Source organism: Lithobates pipiens, unplaced genomic scaffold, assembly GCF_037356315.1.
Source record: "Lithobates pipiens isolate NorthernLeopardFrog02 unplaced genomic scaffold, aLitPip1_a1.2 Scaffold_8, whole genome shotgun sequence".
Classification (NCBI taxonomy): domain Eukaryota; kingdom Metazoa; phylum Chordata; class Amphibia; order Anura; family Ranidae; genus Lithobates; species Lithobates pipiens.
In genome coordinates, this window is record NW_027507903.1 from 157,824,757 (window position 1) to 157,844,929 (window position 20,173).

At 47.3% G+C, this 20,173-nt stretch overlaps 1 protein-coding gene across 1 annotated transcript in view; it reads left to right on the forward strand.

The window, feature by feature from the left end:
* The first annotated feature begins 1,366 nt into the window (after window positions 1–1,366).
* The window catches only part of MCM10 (minichromosome maintenance 10 replication initiation factor), an 83,684-nt gene continuing 64,877 nt past the window's right edge, over window positions 1,367–20,173 (forward strand). Inside the window, exons 1-4 of the mRNA XM_077474106.1 lie at window positions 1,367–1,501; window positions 11,644–11,685; window positions 15,914–16,216; window positions 19,124–19,249. Of these exons, the coding sequence (XP_077330232.1) occupies window positions 11,679–11,685; window positions 15,914–16,216; window positions 19,124–19,249 (436 nt within the window). The 5' untranslated portion in view covers window positions 1,367–1,501; window positions 11,644–11,678. The remainder of the gene's footprint in view (window positions 1,502–11,643; window positions 11,686–15,913; window positions 16,217–19,123; window positions 19,250–20,173) is intronic.

Sequence of the window (20,173 nt, forward strand, 5' to 3'; positions counted from 1 at the left end):
GCATTTGTGCGAGTACAAGCACTCACGCAAATGCTTGGTATTGGCCCCGATACCAAATACTAGAAATCGGGACAACCCTAGTGACATCAGTATCAGTTAGTGACCCTCCCAGCCAGTGTGTGTTAGCGTCAGATTGTCCGCCACCCTATTACAGTCCCACTATAAGTAACAACGAAAAATAAGGATGAGGGCGCTCTGGTGGAGGTGGATGGCTGGTCTAGAGTAGCTGATCACCGCCATTACAGTATAGCGCCTATAGCTGCTTAAACGCCAGTATGCATACTATAGTTTGTAGACACTTTAAATTGCCCACACACCAATTGGATTTTTATTTTATTTTATCAAAGACATATAGCAGAATACATTTTTGGAAGAAATGTTTTTATTATTGGATATATTTTATAACAAAGTACAAAATATTGTTTTTATTTTGCAATGTTAGTCTTTTTTTGTTTATATAGCAATAAATAAACCCAGCGTTGATCAAATACCACCGAAAGAAAGTTTTACTTGTGTGAAAAACGAATACAAATTATTTGGGTATAGCGTTGCATGACGGCGAAGTTTCCAGCTAAAGTAGCGAAGTGCTGAATAGCAAAACATGGTCTGGTCGTGAATGGGGAAAACCTTACAGAGGTGAAGTGGTAAAAGGAAATAACTTGGCACTTTCACACTGGGATTGTTGAGCACAATTCCATCAAATAGAATGGGATGATATTCCACAGAGTCTAATCAGAAGTATTGATCACTGATCTGCATAGAGGGGTCAGGCTCTGTATACTCAGGTCATGTGACCCTCCCTCCAGCCATGACCTCATAGAGTGCTGATACACTTCTATCACTCCAATGTTATATCCAACGGATGATGTGTCGGTGAGATCTGACACAGTCCAATGTTCTGGAGTTTCAGTAAAGAAACAGCCTCTCCTCCTGACACACACACACACCCTCCCATCCTATAACACATGGCATACCAAACAGTCACACATCATTTTCATCACAAACCTGCGATGAGAGGCTCGAGCTACTTACCAACCAAAAGATGGCCACCAAACTACACGTACTGGGAGGGCAGCTTGCCCACACACTTCCGTCTTTACGGCTTCTTGCCAGCAGTAAAAATGGCGTCTGTGAGGTCACTCAGGTTTTTCGTCAAAATAGGCGACCCCCGGTGTGGTCCAGTGTATAGCAAGTGAAGCCCATTAAAAACATAGCGTTCTTAGTAATAATAGGCGCCTATGGGTGGTGGATTTCCCTCACTGAACGCACTTTCTACGTTTGCCTCATACTTTCTAGCTTCAAGTGAAGTTGCTAGAGGGATTGGCGCCAAACGTCATGACGCCTAGTGTAGGCGGGGCGACATTGGATTGTTGGCGGGTATTCTGACTCTGTGTCCGGGTTGTGTTGCTTCTGATCAGAGGGTGAAAGAAAGTGAGGGGAACCCGGGGCTTCTGTATACACGGCCTACTGTGCTCCGCGCCCTGACAGCACTGATAACGAGGTAAGAAGCTTGGGGAGCCGGCAGGGGGGTGGCCATCCTTCATAGCTGTGCAACTGGATAGTTCCTTCTCACTATAATGTCCATTGAGTCACGCAAGACTACAAATCCCAGCATGCTGTCTTCTCCCTGGAGTCACAGGTATAGTGTCGGCTCCAGAGTGATCAGCGCCTGTGCCCCTGTCAGCCCCCCCAGCAATCAGCGCCCCCTGTCAACCCCCCCCCCCTGCGATCAGCGCCTGCGCCTCCTGCGATCAGCGCCTGCGCCCCTGTCAGCGCCCCCTTGGGATCAGCGCCTGCGCCCCTGTCAGCGCCCCCTTGGGATCAGCGCCTGCGCCCCTGTCAGCGCCCCCTTGCGATCAGCGCCTGCGCCCCTGTCAGCGCCCCCTTGCGATCAGCGCCTGCGCCCCTGTCAGCGCTCCCCCTTGCGATCAGCGCCTGCGCCCCTGTCAGCGCCCCCTTGCGATCAGCGCCTGCGCCCCCTTGCGATCAGCGCCTGCGCCCCTGTCAGCGCCCCCTTGCAATCAGCGCCTGCGCCCCTGTCAGCGCCCCCTTGCAATCAGCGCCTGCCCCCTGCGATCAGCGCCTGCGCCCCTGTCAGCACCCCCCCTGCGATCAGCGCCTGCACCCCTGTCAGCGCCCCCCCCCTGCGGTCAGTGCCTGCGCCCCCCTGCAATCAGCGCCCCTGTCAGCACCCCCTTGCGATCAGCGCCCCCCCCCCTCTGCGATCAGCGCCCCCTTGCGATCAGCGCCCCTGTCAGCACCCCCCCCCCCCTGCGATCAGCGCCTGCGCCCCTGTCAGCGCGCCCCCCCCCTGCGATCAGCGCCTGCGCCCCTGTCAGCGCGCCCCCCCCTGCGATCAGCGCCTGCGCCCCTGTCAGCGCGCCCCCCCCTGCGATCAGCGCCTGCGCCCCTGACAGCGCGCCCCCCCCTGCGATCAGCGCGCCCCCCCCCCTGCGATCAGCGCCTGCGCCCCTGATAGCGCGCCCCCCCCCCCTGCGATCAGCGCCTGCGCCCCTGTCAGCGCGCCCCTGTCAGCACTCCCCCCCCCCCTGCGATCAGCGCCTGCGCCCCTGTCAGCACTCCCCCCCCCCCCTGCGATCAGCGCCTGCGCCCCTGTCAGCGCCCCCCCCCCCCCTGCGATCAGCGCCTGCGCCCCTGTCAGCGCCCCCCCCCCCCCCCCCCCCGCGATCAGCGCCTGCACCCCTGTCAGCGCGCCCCCCCCCTGCGATCAGCGCCTGCGCCCCTGTCAGCGCGCCCCCCCCCCCCCCTGCGATCAGCGCCTGCGCCCCTGTCAGCGCGCCCCCCCCCCTGCGATCAGCGCCTGCGCCCCTGTCAGCGCGCCCCCCCCCCCTGCGATCAGCGCCTGCGCCCCTGTCAGCGCGCCCCCCCCCCTGCGATCAGCGCCTGCGCCCCTGTCAGCGCGCCCCCCCCCCCTGCGATCAGCGCCTGCGCCCCTGTCAGCGCGCCCCCCCCCTGTGATCAGCGCCTGCGCCCCTGTCAGCGCGCCCCCCCCCTGCGATCAGCGCCTGCGCCCCTGTCAGCGCGCCGCCCCCCCCCCCTGCGATCAGCGCCTGCGCCCCTGTCAGCGCGCCCCCCCCCCCCTGCGATCAGCGCCTGCGCCCCTGTCAGCGCCCCCCCCCCCCCCCCTGCGATCAGCGCCTGCGCCCCTGTCAGCGCGCCCCCCCCCCCCCCCCCTGCGATCAGCGCCTGCGCCCCTGTCAGCGCGCCCCCCCCCCCCCCCTGCGATCAGCGCCTGCGCCCCTGTCAGCGCGCCCCCCCCCTGCGATCAGCGCCTGCGCCCCTGTCAGCGCGCCCCCCCCCTGCGATCAGCGCCTGCGCCCCTGTCAGCGCGCCCCCCCCCCCTGCGATCAGCGCCTGCGCCCCTGTCAGCGCGCCCCCCCCCCCTGCGATCAGCGCCTGCGCCCCTGTCAGCGCGCCCCCCCCTGCGATCAGCGCCTGCGCCCCTGTCAGCGCGCCCCCCCCCTGCGATCAGCGCCTGCGCCCCTGTCAGCGCGCCCCCCCCCCTGCGATCAGCGCCTGCGCCCCTGTCAGCGCGCCCCCCCCCTGCGATCAGCGCCTGCGCCCCTGTCAGCGCGCCCCCCCCCTGCGATCAGCGCCTGCGCCCCTGTCAGCGCGCCCCCCCCCTGCGATCAGCGCCTGCGCCCCTGTCAGCGCGCCCCCCCCTGCGATCAGTGCCTGCGCCCCTGGCAGCGCGCCCCCCCCCCCCCCCCTGCGATCAGCGCCTGCGCCCCTGTCAGCGCGCCCCTGTCAGCGCGCGCCCCCCCTGCGATCAGCGCCTGCGCCCCTGTCAGCGCGCGCCCCCCCCTGCGATCAGCGCCTGCGCCCCTGTCAGCGCCCCCCCCCCCCTGCGATCAGCGCCTGCGCCCCTGTCGACCCCCCTGCAATCAGCACCCCCTTGCGATCAGCGCCTGCCCCCCTGCGATCAGCGCCCCCCCCCCCCTGCGATCAGCACCAGCGCCCCTGTCAGCGCCCAAACACACAAACATGCAAAGTGAAGCTCAAAAAGCTACATGAGCTACTTTGGAGCATGTGTGGGGCAGCCTATTGAAATGAATGAATTGTCTTGCACATGTGAGAATACACCCATAAATGTGATGCCAACTGTCAGTGTAAACAGGGCCTCAAAGGCTGACATGCACTGCAGCTTGGACCCCTTCTCACCTCTATATTCACCGCCTTTCTTGGTCACTTGAAAACCTCCCACAGCTTCCAATACCAGCTCTATGCCGATGACACCCAAATCTATCCCTCTACTCCTCACCTCACTCTTTCAGTCCCCTCTCACATTACTAACTTGCTGACACATCATGCATGTCACACCACTTCCTAACCACACCATAGCCGAAAGACCGCTACAGTACAGCTCTCTAGTTCCGGGAGGGCATCCCTGGACAACCCCTTGGAGCGCCTCCTTGGCCGCAAATCCGGTGTGCTCTGCGATCCCTGTGTCCTTTGGACACAGCTGATCGTGGTAAAGGGCCAATCACATCGGCTATTTACCATGTGAGCATCTGTGTTCAATCCCAGCTGATCAGTCTAAACAGAATTATTGGCATCCCTCTCCATACGCGCTGTCACAGCATGAGGAGCGGAGAGGCGGCAATCCTGACAAGCACACAGATTATCAGAGCAGCCCCATCAGTGGCACACATCAGGGAAGGAGAAAAAAGTACTTGTTTGCAACATTTCTAACAAAAAAGTTTAATTTTCCATATTTGTTTAGCAAAAAATGACATAACTCAGTGGTCATTAAATACCACCAAAAGAAGGCTCTATCTGTCTCAAAAAAAATGAAGAAAATGTCATATGGGTGCAGTGTTGCATGATCGCGCAATTGTCATCCAAAGTGTGACAGTGCTGGAAATTGACCTGGTCAGGAAGGGGGTATAAGTGCCCAGTAAGCAAATGCTTATACTAAATCTCTCCAACCCCCTGCTTGTGCCCTCCTCCATGACTTTCCATCAAGATCAATAATACAACTATCGTCCCTCCCCTCACACCAGGGTACTAGGTATAATCCTGGACTCTGACCTGTCTTTTTTTTCTTTTTTTTTTTCTTTTTTTTTAACCACTTCTGCTCTGGAAGGTTTACCCCTTTAATGACCAGGCCATTTTTTTGTGATTCAGTACTGCATTATTATAACTGACATTTGCGTGAACGTGCAATATTGTACCCAAATAACATTCATGTCCCTTATTTTTTTCACACAAATAGAACTTTCTTTTGGTAGTTTTTGATCACCTCTGCAGCTGTAAGCAGAAAAGACTATCAATTTTGAAAAAAGAAAAAAACAATTTTTTTTTTTTTTTTTACTTTCTGCTTAAAAAACAAAACAAAAACAAAAATCCAATAAGAAATCGAACTTCTAAATCAATTTAAGCCAATATGTATTCTGCTACATGGTTTTTGGTACAAAAACAAAATCCCAATAAGCATATATATTGATTGGTTTGTGCAAATAAGCTGTCAGGTTAGTAAAACAGCGATATCGGAGCGGATTCGATCATGCAGTTGGCTATGTACATAGATTTGCACAACAATAGGATAGAGGAATATTCCTGAACTTTGTTTTATCTCATGGTTACTGTGAAATTGTGTGAATGCATCAATGCAGTGCATGTTATCTCAGCTTGCAGAGCTTGGGTTCATTGAATGAGTTTACCAAGAATTTTAATATTGCAGAATATACAGCCTTATGCTACATAACTAAGCTCAATTTTATGCTGAATAAACTAAATTAATGGATCTTAAAAAGAAAACTATCTTTTGATAGATTTTTGCTCCAAAAGCATCTTATCAAAATAAATTTGATAAAAAAAAAAAAAGTTTTTCTTTTTTTATTTATATCCACCCTGGGGTCCAGTGACACCAATACAGTGATCAGTGCTAAAGTCACTGTAGTAATGACACTGGCAGGGAAGGGGTTAACATTGGGCAATCAAAGGGTTAAATGTGTCCCTAGGGGCTACTTGCTAACTGTGTGAAGACAGAGATCTGTGTACCTGCTTGGGAGAAGCACTGGATCTGTCTCTCCTACTAACAGAACTGCAATCTGCCTGGTTTACATAGGCTGACTGCTGTTCTGCCTCTGTCGGGAATGATCTGCGGCAGACCCAGAAGTGCAGAATCGCATACCTGTATGTGATTCTGCACATAGGAGCCACTGCCCCCACAGTAAATGTATGTAGGGCGGTTGGCAAGAGGTTAAACTAATGAAACCACCAAGCTATTCATTCACTCTCTTATCTCTTGCCTTGACTATTGCAACTACCTCCACACAGACTATCCCCCCTTCAGTCTATCATGAATGCTGCTGCTGGACTCCTCTACCTTACCAACCGCTCAGTGTCTGCTGCACAATCTCTCCACTGGCTTCCGATTGCCCAGCAAATTGAAGCTGATCTTCAAAGTGGAACTTTAGTTTAGAAAATTTAAGTGATTGTAAAGTCTTGTTTATTATTTTTATAGGAAAAAAAATGTTGTACTTGCCTGCTCTGCTGACCTGGGTCCCTCTTCTGTGCTCCTGGCCCCTCCCTCCCATTCAGTGCCCTCACAGCAAGCAGCTTGCTATGGGGGCACACGAGCCGCGTCACAGCTGCTCTTTTTTTTCTTTCAGACACGGAGCCCCGCCCTCGCCCCCTTTCTCCCCTGATTGGCTAGCTGACTAGAAAAGCAGAGGGCGCCAATCTCAGCCAATCGGGAAGGAGAATCATGGACGGCTGAGACACTCGAGGACAGAGAGGGACCTTGGGTAAATGTGAGGGGGCTGCTGCACACAGAAGTCTTTTTATCTTAATGCATTAAGATAAAAAAAACTTCTGTCTAGATCATTTCAGGCTGGCCCCTTTTGCAGGTATAGCTATGTAAAACATTAAAAATAAGTGCCTCTGCTGTTTAACTGCTTCCCGACCAGCGCATGATGATGTACATCGGCAGAATGGCACGGACAGGCAAATTGGCGTACAGGTACGTCCATTTAAAATTGCCGCCATGCCATCGTGTACGCACCAGTTGGGACCCCCGTGAGTCTGACCGCGGGTCCCGCGGACTCGATCGCCGCGGGGATACCTGCGATCATCTCACAGGGAGGGAGAATGGGGAGATGTCAATGTAAACAGCATCTCCCAGTTCTGCCTAGTAACAAGTGACACTGATCTCTGCTCTCTGTGTTTGGAGCAGAGATCAGTGATCTGTAAATCACAGCCACGTCCCCCCCCCCCCCCCCCCACAGTTAGAAACACATCCCTAGGACACACTTAAGCCCTAAACTACCACCTAGTGGTTAACCCCTTCACTGCCAGTGTCACACAGGAATTGGTGCATTTGTATAGCACTGATTGCTGTATAAATGACAATGGTCCCAAAAATGTGTCCGCCATAATGTCGCAGTCACAATAAAAATCGCCGATCGCCGTCTTTACTAGTAAAATAAAAATTATTAATAAAAATGCCATAAAACTATCCCCTATTTTGTAAGCGCTATAACTTTTGCGCCAACCAATCAATAGTCGCTTTATTAAATTTTTTTTTTTTTTACATTTATTTTTTTCCCAAAAATATGTAGAATACGTATCGGCCTAAACTGAGTGGGGGGGGGGATGTTTTTTTATATATTTTTTGGGGGATATTTATTATAGCAAAAAGTAATAAAATAATGCTTTTTTTTTTTGTTTGTTTATAGCGCAAAAAATAAAAACCGCAGAGGTGATTAAATACCACCAAAAGAAATCTGTTTGTGGGAAAAAAAGGATGTCAATTTTTGTTTGGGAGCCACATCGCACGATCGCGCAATTGTCCGTTAAAGTGTCGCAGTGCCGGTATCTTATCATATAAGGTCCCCCGTCAGATAGCGTCTGCTGTGTACTGCATGCGCAGTACACAGCAACACAGATTCCGAAAATAGCCGAGGATGAACGGCGCCTGCGCACTGAGTCCAGGTTCTAGCCCCACCATCCAAGTGGACATAGAGTAGGAATAAAAAAGAGCCGAGCACAGCGATGCTGAGCCCGAAGTGTGGCGAGCGGCTGTATAATTTTCACAACCCTATGTCAGCTTGGATGGTGGGGCTACCACCTCCACTCACGGCGCAGGCGCCATTCATCTTCGGAGATTTTCCGACGCTTTTTCTGCTCCGTACTGCACAAGCGCTGCGCATTACGGGGCGGACGCTATATGATGGCCGGACTGAATATGCCAGAACACCGGATCGCAAAAAGTGCTCTGGTCTTAAGCCAGCAAAATGGTTCGGGGCTTAAGTGGTTAAAATCCAGTAATACACTGCCTCACCCTGCGCTGCACACGCTCATTTTTAGGAACTGCTGAGTTTATAGAGGGCTCTTAAAGTGAAATTAAACATTCCTATCCTAAGTTTACAGCCAAGGAAGCTGCTTCTGTTTTGGTCTGCAACCACCATGGTGGTGCACATGTGATCAGTTATGACACCAACCCATTGATGGAATGACAGTTTGATTAACCGTTTCAGCCCTGGAAGACTTGGCTGCTCAATGACCAGGCCATTTTTTGTGACTCGGCACTGTGTCGTTTTAACTGACAATTGCGCGGTCATGCAACGCTGTACCCCACAAATAGAGTTTTCTTTTGGTGGTATTTGATTGCCTCTCTGGTTTTTTATTTTTTTGGGCTATAAACAAAAGAAGGGCGACAATTTTGAAAAAAAACACATCTTTTACTTTTTGCTATAAGTATCCCACATTTTTTATCAAAAAAACTATTTTTTTCCTCAATTTAAACCAATATGTATTCTTCTACATATTTTGGTAAACAAAATCGCAATAAGCATATATTGATTGGTTTGCACAAAAGTTATAGCGTCTACAAAATAGGGGATAATTTATGGCATTTTTATTATAATTTTTTTTCTACTAGTAATGCCGATCTGCGATTTTTATCGGGACTGTGACATTATGGTAGACACATCAGACACTTTTGACACATTTTTTAAACCATTGACAATTATACAGCGATCGGTGCTCTAAAAATGCACCGATTACTTTGTAAATGTCTCTGGCAGGGAAGGGGATAACACAAGGGGTGATTAAGGGGTTAACTGTTCCCTATGTGTGTTTCTAATTGGGGGGGGGACTGTCTAGGAAGTGAGAGAGATCGGTGTTCATACATAGTATGAACACACAATCTGTCTCCTTTCCCCTGAAAGAAACAGGAACACACACAGATCCCGGTTCTCACTCTGTCACAAGCTATCGTGGGAGCCGGTGGTCATCGTGCCCGCCGGGCACTCGCATGGGGTCAAGCACATGCCTCAGGCGGTGCTCCCCTAGTGGCCAAAAGGGGGAGCGACATAACATATTGCACCCATTCTGCCGCAGTAAAATGGCAAGCGGTTAAGGACACAATGAAATGTGACGGTTACATTCCAGGAATGCTGGGATTGCTTACTGAGTACTGGGTGTGAGATAAGACCTTCCTGTCTAATCCCAGAACAAAATGGTGTTGGGCTAACTGCGGAGGGGATGGGCCTGGTAATAGACTATAAATGGTAAAAAAATAAAAAAAATTCCCTGTCCTGTTCCTTGCAGTGATGTACGTGCTAGGGTGATAGAAGCATATGGTGTTGTCCATAAGGTCTCATGCCCACAGACATTTTTACAGCTACTTTTTGGAGCGTTTTTCACAGCTTAAAGACACCTCCATGTTCGCCTATTGCCTCATGCCCACCAAGGTGTTTAAGAGCTGTAAGTGGCATAGGTGTTTAAGCTCCAAAAAAAACCTAGGACCAGTGCGTTCTGAGGCTCCAGCACTAAAGCTGTAAAAACAAGCTAGACACCGGTGTTAAACGCAACTTAACTAGGCTCAACGCTGTATACACATCGTTAAGCCTTGCCTGGCACTTCTCTGCCTCTATTCAAAATCATGGGTTCCCTGTGGGATCCCATTTATTTGAATAGAAGTCGCACTTGAAGTCGGATCAAGATGATCCAACTTGCAGTAAGTTGTGTGTGCTCAGAATCTTGAAGGGGAACCCCACCAAAATGTTAAGAGAATATTTGCATGAGGTTCGCCCCCCCAAGATGATACCAGACTCTGCGGTCTGTTATGGATCTTAAGGGGAACCCCTCACTTCCTAAAATCCATACCAGACCCTTATCTGAGTACGCAGCCCGGAAGGTCAGGTCCCCATCCGGACCATACCAAGCCACATGCCCGTAACATGGGGTGGGTGCTTCGGGCAGGAGAGGCGCCCCCCACCCCAAAGCACCATGTCCCCATGTTGATGAGGACAAGGGCCTCTTCCTGACAACCCTTGCCATTGGTTGTCAGGGGGTTATCTGAATCTTGAAGCCCCCTTCTTTAACAAGGGGGCCCCAGATCCCAGCCCCTCACCCTAGGTGAATGAGTATGGAGTACATTGTACCCCTACCCATTCAGTTATTAAAATAATAAAATAAAAACATGTCCATAATAAACACACTACACAGGTTTTAAAGTATTTAATTGATGCAGCCCCCGGCTCTTCTCCCTTCGCCGCTGTTTTCTCAATGGATACCAACTGCACCCCACCTCTTATCTCGACTCGCAGTCTCCAAAGTGGTGCCAGCAGCAGGAAAGAAGAGGACTTCAGGCAAGTGTGCAGCAATACACTGGGCATAATAGTACAGGGCCTCTTTCACACTGATGTGCTGCAATATACCCACACCGGGGTGCAGTGCACCTACAGCTTTTCTGTGGGTTTGCTGCACTTAGCCATAGACTTCTATTATATCCTGCTGCTTTACCACTGCCAACTTTACGTGTGAGTGAGCCATAAGCATGCTGCTGCTGAATGCAACTAAGGGCTCATTCACAAGTGCTGCACCTCCTGAAAAGCTATTTGAGTGTGTGTTGAGGCGATGTGTTGCCTCCTCACAACCTGATTCAAGCCCATGATTGCTGTGCAGTGCATGCGTTTGGGAAACGGTAGTACTGTAATTATAAGCTCAAATCTTGTGTGAGGAGGCGACACTGAGCCCCGTGATCTTTGACTTCTCCAGTGTTGTTCAGGTAGATCTCCACCGCTGTAAGGTTGCCTACCCCTGTTTTACAGTATTTTGCCTCTTGTGCTGATAAAATCCACCTGTTTTAGACCCCTTTCACACTGGAGTGTTTTGCAGGCGCTATAGCGTTAAAAATAGCACCTGCAAAACACCCTAAAACAGCTGCTCCATTCACTCCAGTGGGAAAGCCCGAGGGCTTTTGCATCTGGAGCGGTGCACTGGCAGGGAAAAGTCCTGCCAGCAGCTTCTTTGGAGTGGTGAAGGAGCGGTGAACGCACCTCTCCTTCCCATTGAAATCAATGGGGCAGCGCCCCACCGCTCCATTTGCGGGCTGATTTAACCCCTTTTTGGTCGCTAGCGGGGGGGGGGGTGTTTAAACTGCCCCGCTAGCGGCCGGATAGTGACAGTAAAGCAGTGCTAAAAATGGCCCCACTTTACGCCAGTGGCGGCTCAGTGTGAAAGGGGTCTTATGGAGACATCTCTTGTTCCAGCTGGGTTTGATAATTTTAGGATGTGGCAAGGTTAAGGTCCTTTAGATTGAATCTTTAATGATAAGCTGTATTTCTGCATGACTATTACAAATTTATTTTTTCCTATTTTTATATTTAGGTATCACACTTGGTGGAGGTCCTGCCTTTAGAGTAATGGAAGGTGAGCAATCTTTAAAAAAAAAAAAATATATATATATATATATATATAATATTTATTCCACGAATACACGATCTTACCTAGTTGATTATGAATATTTGCAAAGGGGTAGTGGGGTAACACACCTCTGGACAACATGTTAGCTTGAAGGCTCATGCTTACCTTGTGTTCTTAAAATTCAAGTTTGAAGTAGCATGTTAACTTTGCTTCCTTTTTTGTGAAAACTAGTTTATATATTGTACAAAGTAAATTGTAAAACATATTTCTTTATAGTACATCATGGGACACAGAGCCTAAGTAATAACTTAATGGGTTATGGGCCACCTCCAGGTGTTGACACTGGTATATCCAATACAGGAAGCTCACTCCCCTATATAACCCCTCCTCCTTCCTAGAGTACCTCCCTTTTTTTTTCGCCAGTGTCTAAGGCGTTGGTCACGAATGAAGGTGTGCTCTGAGGAGCTCCAGGAGGGATTCATGCTGGATTTAAATAACCTCCACAGCCTGATGCATCCAGCCACTGAGGCCACAGGATGGTACCTGGGCCTCACATAGAAGAGTGAAGTTTTGCATGTAACTCCTCTCTTTGAGGGCTGGAGCCTAGGAACCAGGATTCTTTTTGGTCTTGCTACATTACCTAAATTTGTCCTGAGGGGTGCTATACAGGTCCAAAGGCGTGGAACCCCTATTAAAGGACCCGTCTTTGTAGGTTTACTAACGCCCGTTGTGATGGGTGAAGTTTGGATCTGTCTGTTTTCAGCAGTATCCTGCAGTGAGGATAAGGTAAGAGAAAGCTTAGGAACTGCGAAGTCCAGCTATGACTTTTCTTTCATATGAAACATTGTAATGCCATAAAATCTCCTTTAGAGGGAGTAAAGATGCAAATACCTTTTTCAGCAGTTCTATGTCCAGCTACAACAGCGTGGTGTGTCCCAGTAGCAGGAGGGGGTTTATTATTACTATTCCTCTCCCCCAATTAGGAAACTAAAGGGCTGGGGTTACATTATGTACAATGCCACAAGGTACAATGCATCCTATCTGTCTAAGTAGACACAAGATTCAGTTTGAGCAGTGTTACATGACTATTCTAAGTGTGACAGCGCTAAAGGCTGATTCACACTTTTAAGTAAGCCTCAACTGCTAAGAAGATCCCCCCCTCTCCCTGTCAGTGCAAACTGTGGAAGGCCGTTTACCAGCACTTCCTGGTTCACAAGCTGATCAGCTGTGATTGGTCGCAGCTCATCACGTGGTAAGAAGCCTCTGGCAGAGGCTTCTTACCATGATCGGAGATGCGGCATGTCTGACATGCCGCACTAGCGATCTCCCCCTGCCGGCATGTTATCTTGCTGGATGTCATATGACACCCAGTCAGGATAACAGAACCGCCGGTTGGGAAGTAGTTAAAGAGAACTTGTCACCAAAATATCATCATATAGAGTATGTAATGAAAAAAACAAAATTAAAGACCCAAGCGCGTAAAATAACTGAGCTGCAGCACAGTGTCTAAGACCATATAGAGGTTTAACGGAACAGGTTCCACTCAGAACAGGCCTCGCTATGCTCGACTCAAAGAAATTGAGTGCACATGCTCAGTGTCATATCCAGAGGTTATCTTTGGAAAATAGACACATGAATGCTCCCAGCAATGTTGAAGGGGTGGAGGGGTCAGCCTGTCAGTGCTCAGACCAAACGCTGCATCAGATTGGTCTGCATGGCTGTTGTCCCAGAAAGAAGCCTCTTCTAAAGATGATGCACAAGAAAGCCTGCAAACAGTTTGCTGAAGACAAGCAGACCAGGGAAATGGATTACTGGAACCATGTCCTGTGGTCTGATGGGACCAAGATAAACGTATTTGGTTCCGATGGTGTCAAGCGTGTGTGGCGGCAACCAGGTGAGGAGTACAAAGACAAGTGTGTCTTGCCTACAGTCAAGCATGGTGGTGGGTGCGTCATGGTCTGGGGCTACGTGAGTGCTTCCAGCACTGGGGAGCTACAGTTTGAGGGAACCATGAATGCCAACACTGTGTGTACTGTGACATACTGAAGCCAAGCATGATCCCCTCCCTTTGGAGACTGGGACGCAGGGGAGTATTCCAACATAACCCCAAACAACATTCCTCTGCTTTGCTAAAGAAGCTGAGGGTTAAGGTAATGGACTGGCCAAGCATGTCTCCAGACCTAAACCCTATTGAGCATCTGTGGAGTATCCTCAAATGGAAGGTAGAGGAGTGCAAGGTTTATAACATCCACCAGCTCCGTGATGTCGCCATGGAGGAGTGGAAGAGGACCCCAGTGGCAACCTGTGAAGCTCTAGTGAGCTACGTGCCCAAGAGGGTTAAGGCAGTGCTGGAAAATAATGGTGGCCACACAGAAAATTGACACTTTGGGCCCAATTTGGACATTTTCACTTAGTGATGTACTCACTTGTTGCCAGTGGTCTAGACATTAATGGATGTGTGAGTTATTTTGAGGGGACAGCAAATTGGCACCGTTATACAAGCTGTACACTCACTACTTTACATTGTGCAAAGTGTCATTTATTCAGTGTTCACATGAAGAAAAAATATACTAAAATATTGACAAAAATGAGAGGGGTGTGCTCCACTGTTATGAGATACTGTATATGTCTTTTTAGGTCTCAGGAGTACATTTACTAATGGCTGCTTTCAGCTGACCGTGCAGAAGCTGAACCACGTTCAGGAGGGGGAGTGGTACTTGCCAGGACAGCGCAGTGGTTACTCTTGGGGGCTATAGCTGGTTTGATGGATCAACTTGGGTACAATCAGCCTGCCCATAGATGGATCAAAACATAACCAGTTCCAACCACCTGAGCTTCCAGAAATCTATGGCCAACTTTATTATTACGCTCATGTTTCTGAAAGGATTACATTAGGTTTTTTTTTGGATGTTTTTTTTTTTTTTTCTACAGTCAATAAAACTCCCCATCATGTTATCCTATATGTCCATGCACACATAGGCTATTATCAACATTTTTTGGCTTTAAAAAACCCCAAAACTAGTGGGTCCTAAGAGGAGTTTTTCAGCTGTAAAAATGATCTAACGTCAAACGCTGATAAATGCTCAAATGTGGCTCGCCAGCGTTTAACGTTTTTGATCCATTGAAAAAAAAAAAAAACGCTATTACAAAAAACGTAAAAAAAAACTCACTGCAAAGCTACTGGTGTTTTTTATAACGTTATTTTAACGTCTAGTGTGCATGAGGTCTTATATTTGAGTAGAAGTCACACGATCCTTATATCATATATTCAGACAATTATGTGTGGTGTGACATTTTAATTGGGTACTACACTTGTTTATCTTTAGATTTCAGAGTGTCAATTGATTCCTTAACAGATGGTGTATCCTTTCCTTTTTTTTTTTTTTTTTTTTTTAAGCTCTTTGTATGTGAGAGGTTGGTCTTGTAAATTTATAACTAAACAAATTAGAATTGGAAAAAAAAATGGAGAAATAATTCCCTGTTCACATTTGTGCCAAGTGGGAGCATGTGTAACATCAAGCACGTTGTCTCATCACACAAACCCACGTCCACTGCAGTGCCATTTATTGTTAATGACACCCCAACACACCTTACTAATACTTGTGTGTTGCAGAAAACCACAATGCGTGGTAACTTATGTAGTGCACTGTGGTTTTATAAAAAAAAAAAAAAAAAAAAATACACCCACCTTTTAGATGCAATTTCTGAGCATTGTTGCCAGATTAATAGTTTTAAGTGACCACATCTTCTTGACTGCACAGTAGTGGAAAACTATGACAAACTATTTGTGGTGACACAGTACTGCACTCATATATGGTTAGTTGTGTGTCCCACTACATGTGATAATTACCTTAGTAAGTTGAATTCAATATATGCTGCAAGAGTTCTACACTCAATCTATAACTGTTGTGTCCATGTAGTAAATGACTCCTCCACGTTGTAAATACCAAGTTGAAATTTAGCATGGACATTTTACTATCTGGGAAATTCAGATTTGGCAATACTTGTACATGTGCAAATATTTTGAAAATCCTTCAGATTGACAGACAGCTTGATATAGTAAATGTGTGAAGTTATGCTTTTCAATTTGTCATAACTTTCATGTCATTGGTATTAGTAATTTGATCAGAGATTTTTGCCTAGGGACAAAGCTGACTTTCAACAAATATTATCTATTGTTTTAAATAATGGTCTAAGTAGCAATCCTATGAATGTTCTCTGTACATCTCACCAGATAACGCTGACTTGGAGCTTTTGACTTCCTTGCTGGAGGAAAATGAAGCTGCTGAAAGCAGTGATTCACACTTTTCTGATGCTTCAAATGAGCCTGACGCTTATAATGAATTATTTGATGGCGATGAAGAAGGGTCTTACCATGAAAGTGACAGTGCAGCTGAAGAGCAGGAGACTCAGGTGAAAGAAGATTTTAATACACTGTTTGGTGATATTGAAGATCTTGAAGATGATAAACCTGCTCTTCCAAACAATACGCAATCCCCTTCACCCACTCAGGAAAAATCTAAAAAGGAACTGGAAGGTACATTTTGCTTATTTCCACAAGTGGAATTGTTTTAGGATGAACTGTTTCTTGCGTGTACATTTCTTATCAAAATGTGAATATATTCTACCACATGCAGCTGTAGTTTAGTATTTATGTAATATGCCCTTAGTCTTGCTTTTTTAATTTAGCAGGGTATTGTGAGTGAGGCCGGTCCATAAGCTGTTCGACTGGCCAAGATTCGAACCGCTAATGGGCAGGCTGAATGTACCAAGTTGGTTGATCGATCAGCTTGGTATGATCAGCCTGCCGGATACTCTTCAGATTATGGCTAGTGCCCCCGCTGGGAGCAATGGCTCGGCAGGAGGGAATCCCCTTCAGCCAGCACTGTCTATGGTTATGGGTGAACCGTACTTGTTTCTTTCCTGCAACCCATGGTTGCAGGAAAGAAATTTGCACCGTGTATGGCTGGCCTTAGACCAGGGGTTTCCAAACTTTTTTCAAAGAGGGCCAGATTTGATGAAGTGAACATGCACAAGGGCCGACCATTTTGCCTGACATTCTTTGAACCATAAAAATTCGGTCTAAGTGTGTTTGTTCGAACACTAATACAGGGCCCAACAAGAATTCTCTTGCCTTTGTGGCTGTGTGTGTTGAAGAGAGGAGCTCGGGCGTGTTATTTGGATATATCGTATTTATTGGCGAATAAGAGGGAAGTTTCAGGAAAAAAACCTTAAAATTTTAAATAAAAAACTGTGAAGCAAAATAAGGGTCAATGCCCATCTGCGTGCCCACCATTGCCGGGAATGCAGCCCCCACCATTGCCAGGATTTCACTCACTATTAGCCAGTAATGTAGCCACCATTGCCAGGATTTCACTCACTATTGCCAGGAATGCAGCCACCATTAGCCAGGAATGTACTTACCATTGCCATCAGTGCAGCCTTGGAGGGGGCTGGACGAGCGCCAAAGAACAGGAGAATCTCCTGTTTACACAGCGGCCTCTTTAAGAGAAAGTCCCACCTCCTTTGATGGACAGAACAGTCGTCCAATGGCGGAGATGGGACTTCCTATTACAGAGGCTGCCGTGTGAACAGGAAATACTCCTGTGTGCACGGCGCTCATACAGCCTTCTATCTCCAATGCAGCCAGACTATATATCTTTTGTGGCCCCGGCGCTGGGAGATCGTCGGGGGGCCACAAAAGATATATATGTTTAGATTACCAGGCGGGCCGTTCAAAACCGGACCCCCGGGCCGGACTTTGGACATGCCTGCCTTAGACTATATGCAGTCCTTTCTTCTTATTGTAAATAGTGCTCAACTAAAATGTTGTGTTATTGTTTTCTAGTCTAGAAGTGTGATCTTTGTAAACATATAGACCACCCTTAAAGAGGAGCTCAAGTCTCCCCCAAAAAAATTTTAAAATCTGCAGCTACAAATATTGTAAAACGGAAAAGGTTGCGCTATGTAGATTGTGTGAACAAAGTCCAACAGTTGATCTATAGTTCCAACAGATCAAATAAGAACACAGGTGCCATATAAAGTTCTACTGCAAATGGAATTCAACGATATCCTCCACCAAGTGGCATCCCCAATATATAGTCAGGATGTACTCTTACCCCACAGTGTGGACCCTCTGTTATGGAAGGTCAAATGCGCTTTGGGATATATTGGCTCCATGCATCAATAAGGAAGTAGTGCAGACAGTACATGACTCTCCAGCCGTTCCTCCCGCAGCAAAATCAAAGCCTCATATCAGCCAAGCAACATCCCAAATAAATAAATGGGGCCTTCAATAGTGTAAAAACCTTTTTAAGGTGTTTATTAAAATACATGCACTAAACAGAAGGTGCATCAAATGTTTAAAAACAACTGCAGCATGAATACCTTTAAAAAAAAAGTCGCTGTGACTAGTATAGCGTCTCCTCGTCCGACTGGTTTTGTCACGATTGGACATCTTCTGGGGCATTGGAAACGCTTCCTGTCATCACAATTAAATGGCAAAACAAAGTCAGCCAAGCCTCGCTTTCACACACGGATGCGACGGCGCACGGAAGCAAGACTGCTAGAATGGCATTGCAATAGTTTACAACACAAATGTCAATTTATTTATAAAAAGGAAAAATAAAAATATTTGAACATTTTAAATGTAATCTCTCTCTGTCCCTCCACATCCCAGTAGACATTCAAACCATGGGAAATGTAACTTTTAAGGATACTGGTAGCTGCACTTTACCTGCCCCTGGTTCCAGCTCTATCCTCACCCAATCTGATTCTTCAATCTGCTTTGGGTCCAGACGCAAGCTTCTTCGCAGCAGGCTTACAACTATGCATGTGAATGGTCCCATAAGTCTTCCGGGACCTGTGATGTGTCCCGGAAGGCTGTGGGGGGAAAGAGGGTGGACCGAGCTTTTACTCTGATTGCTACAGCGATTAAACTGAAAGTGCGGGAGTAGGTAACTGCCCCCCCATAACGGTTGTTTACAGTTTCGCTGCACTTTAATACCCTAAAATGTTTAGCCCTGGCTTTTTTTTCTTTTTACCTTTTAATGCATTGCCTGAATTTAAGGTAAACGCTTTACAACTTTCTGTCCATCCCCCCCCACTCCCATTTGGCTTCTGCTGCTTTCAGTCAAATGCTGCAAGGAGGAAGTGGGGACAGAGCCAAGTCACACTGTGTGTCTATAGAGCTTGGCCTGTGCATCGACTGTGGCTATGCTTTACTTGCTTCTGACCATAGTGTGTGTGTTTTTTTTTGTTTTTTTTTTGTTTATATATATATATATATCTATATATATATATCTATATATATCAAGCATAGTCTATAGAATGTTTGTTTATCAATATGGAAGATTGTTTGGAGCAATGACTGATGTCAGGCAGTGCAGACCTGCTCAGTTCATCTAACCCTAATGGTGGTAGTGACATACTATTTTCTGTTAAGAGGAGCTACAGAAGATGCAGGAGCAAATGAGAAGGCTACAGGAACAGCTTCAGCATACTGGGATTGCTCAGCCACCAAGCACGGCATTGCCAAGGAAATTGCCAGCCAAAAACATGAGGATAACAGGTGATTTGTGCACTTTCATTTGATTTATTGGATTTGTGTAATTATCCGGTTTTATGGAACGAGAGATCTAATGAACTATAATATTGTATCATACAATGTATAAATGCTGGAATACATAGCTTGGCAAAAAGGGTAGAATATTCACAACTGTCATATTGCTGGGTTTTGGTCTTCTGTCTTGTATACCACTGCCCAGTTTGAAGAAAAACATCTGTTAAGCCCCATACACATGATCAGAAATTCTGCCAGCAAAAGTCAGATGTGAGCTTTTGGTCAGAAATTCCGACCGTATGTAGGCTCCATCGGACTTTTGCGGGCAGAATTCCAGCCAGCAAAAGATTGAGAGCAGGTTCTCTTTTTCTGTCAGAAAAAGTTCCGATCATCTGTGCAAAAACATATGTCAGACTGATGCACCAATACACATTCTGAGTTTGCAGCAGAACTATCACATCCTGTGCTTTTAAACAATGTAATTTATAAGGTAATAGGCACAGTTCTCAAAGCTTTGCATAAGTATAGGGATCTTTCTCTTTCTTTTTTTTTTGCCATGTGATTGTAATTTTCAATGCCATTAGACTCGATGACTATAAAAATGGGGATCCTTATCCTGGTGATTAAACATTGTGGTCTGAGCTTAAAGTTTTCCCCAAGAAGGTGTTATATTGTGGAAACAAAATGGATGCCTGGAACACCAATGGGGCAGCATTTCTGTTAATTGAGCTGCAGCATGGATCATATGAAAACATTCCTGCTAAATGGAGATTTCAGATCCCTAATCCCATTACAGTTTAATGCTCTAAAACATAGTTAAATTGTATGTAAACCCCGTTCATGAAATCTGACCTGGGCGCATATATGTAGCGTTTACTTATCTCTCTCCAAAGCTCTGAGTGCTGTGTCTTTCTGTTGCTCCGTTCTTCTGTT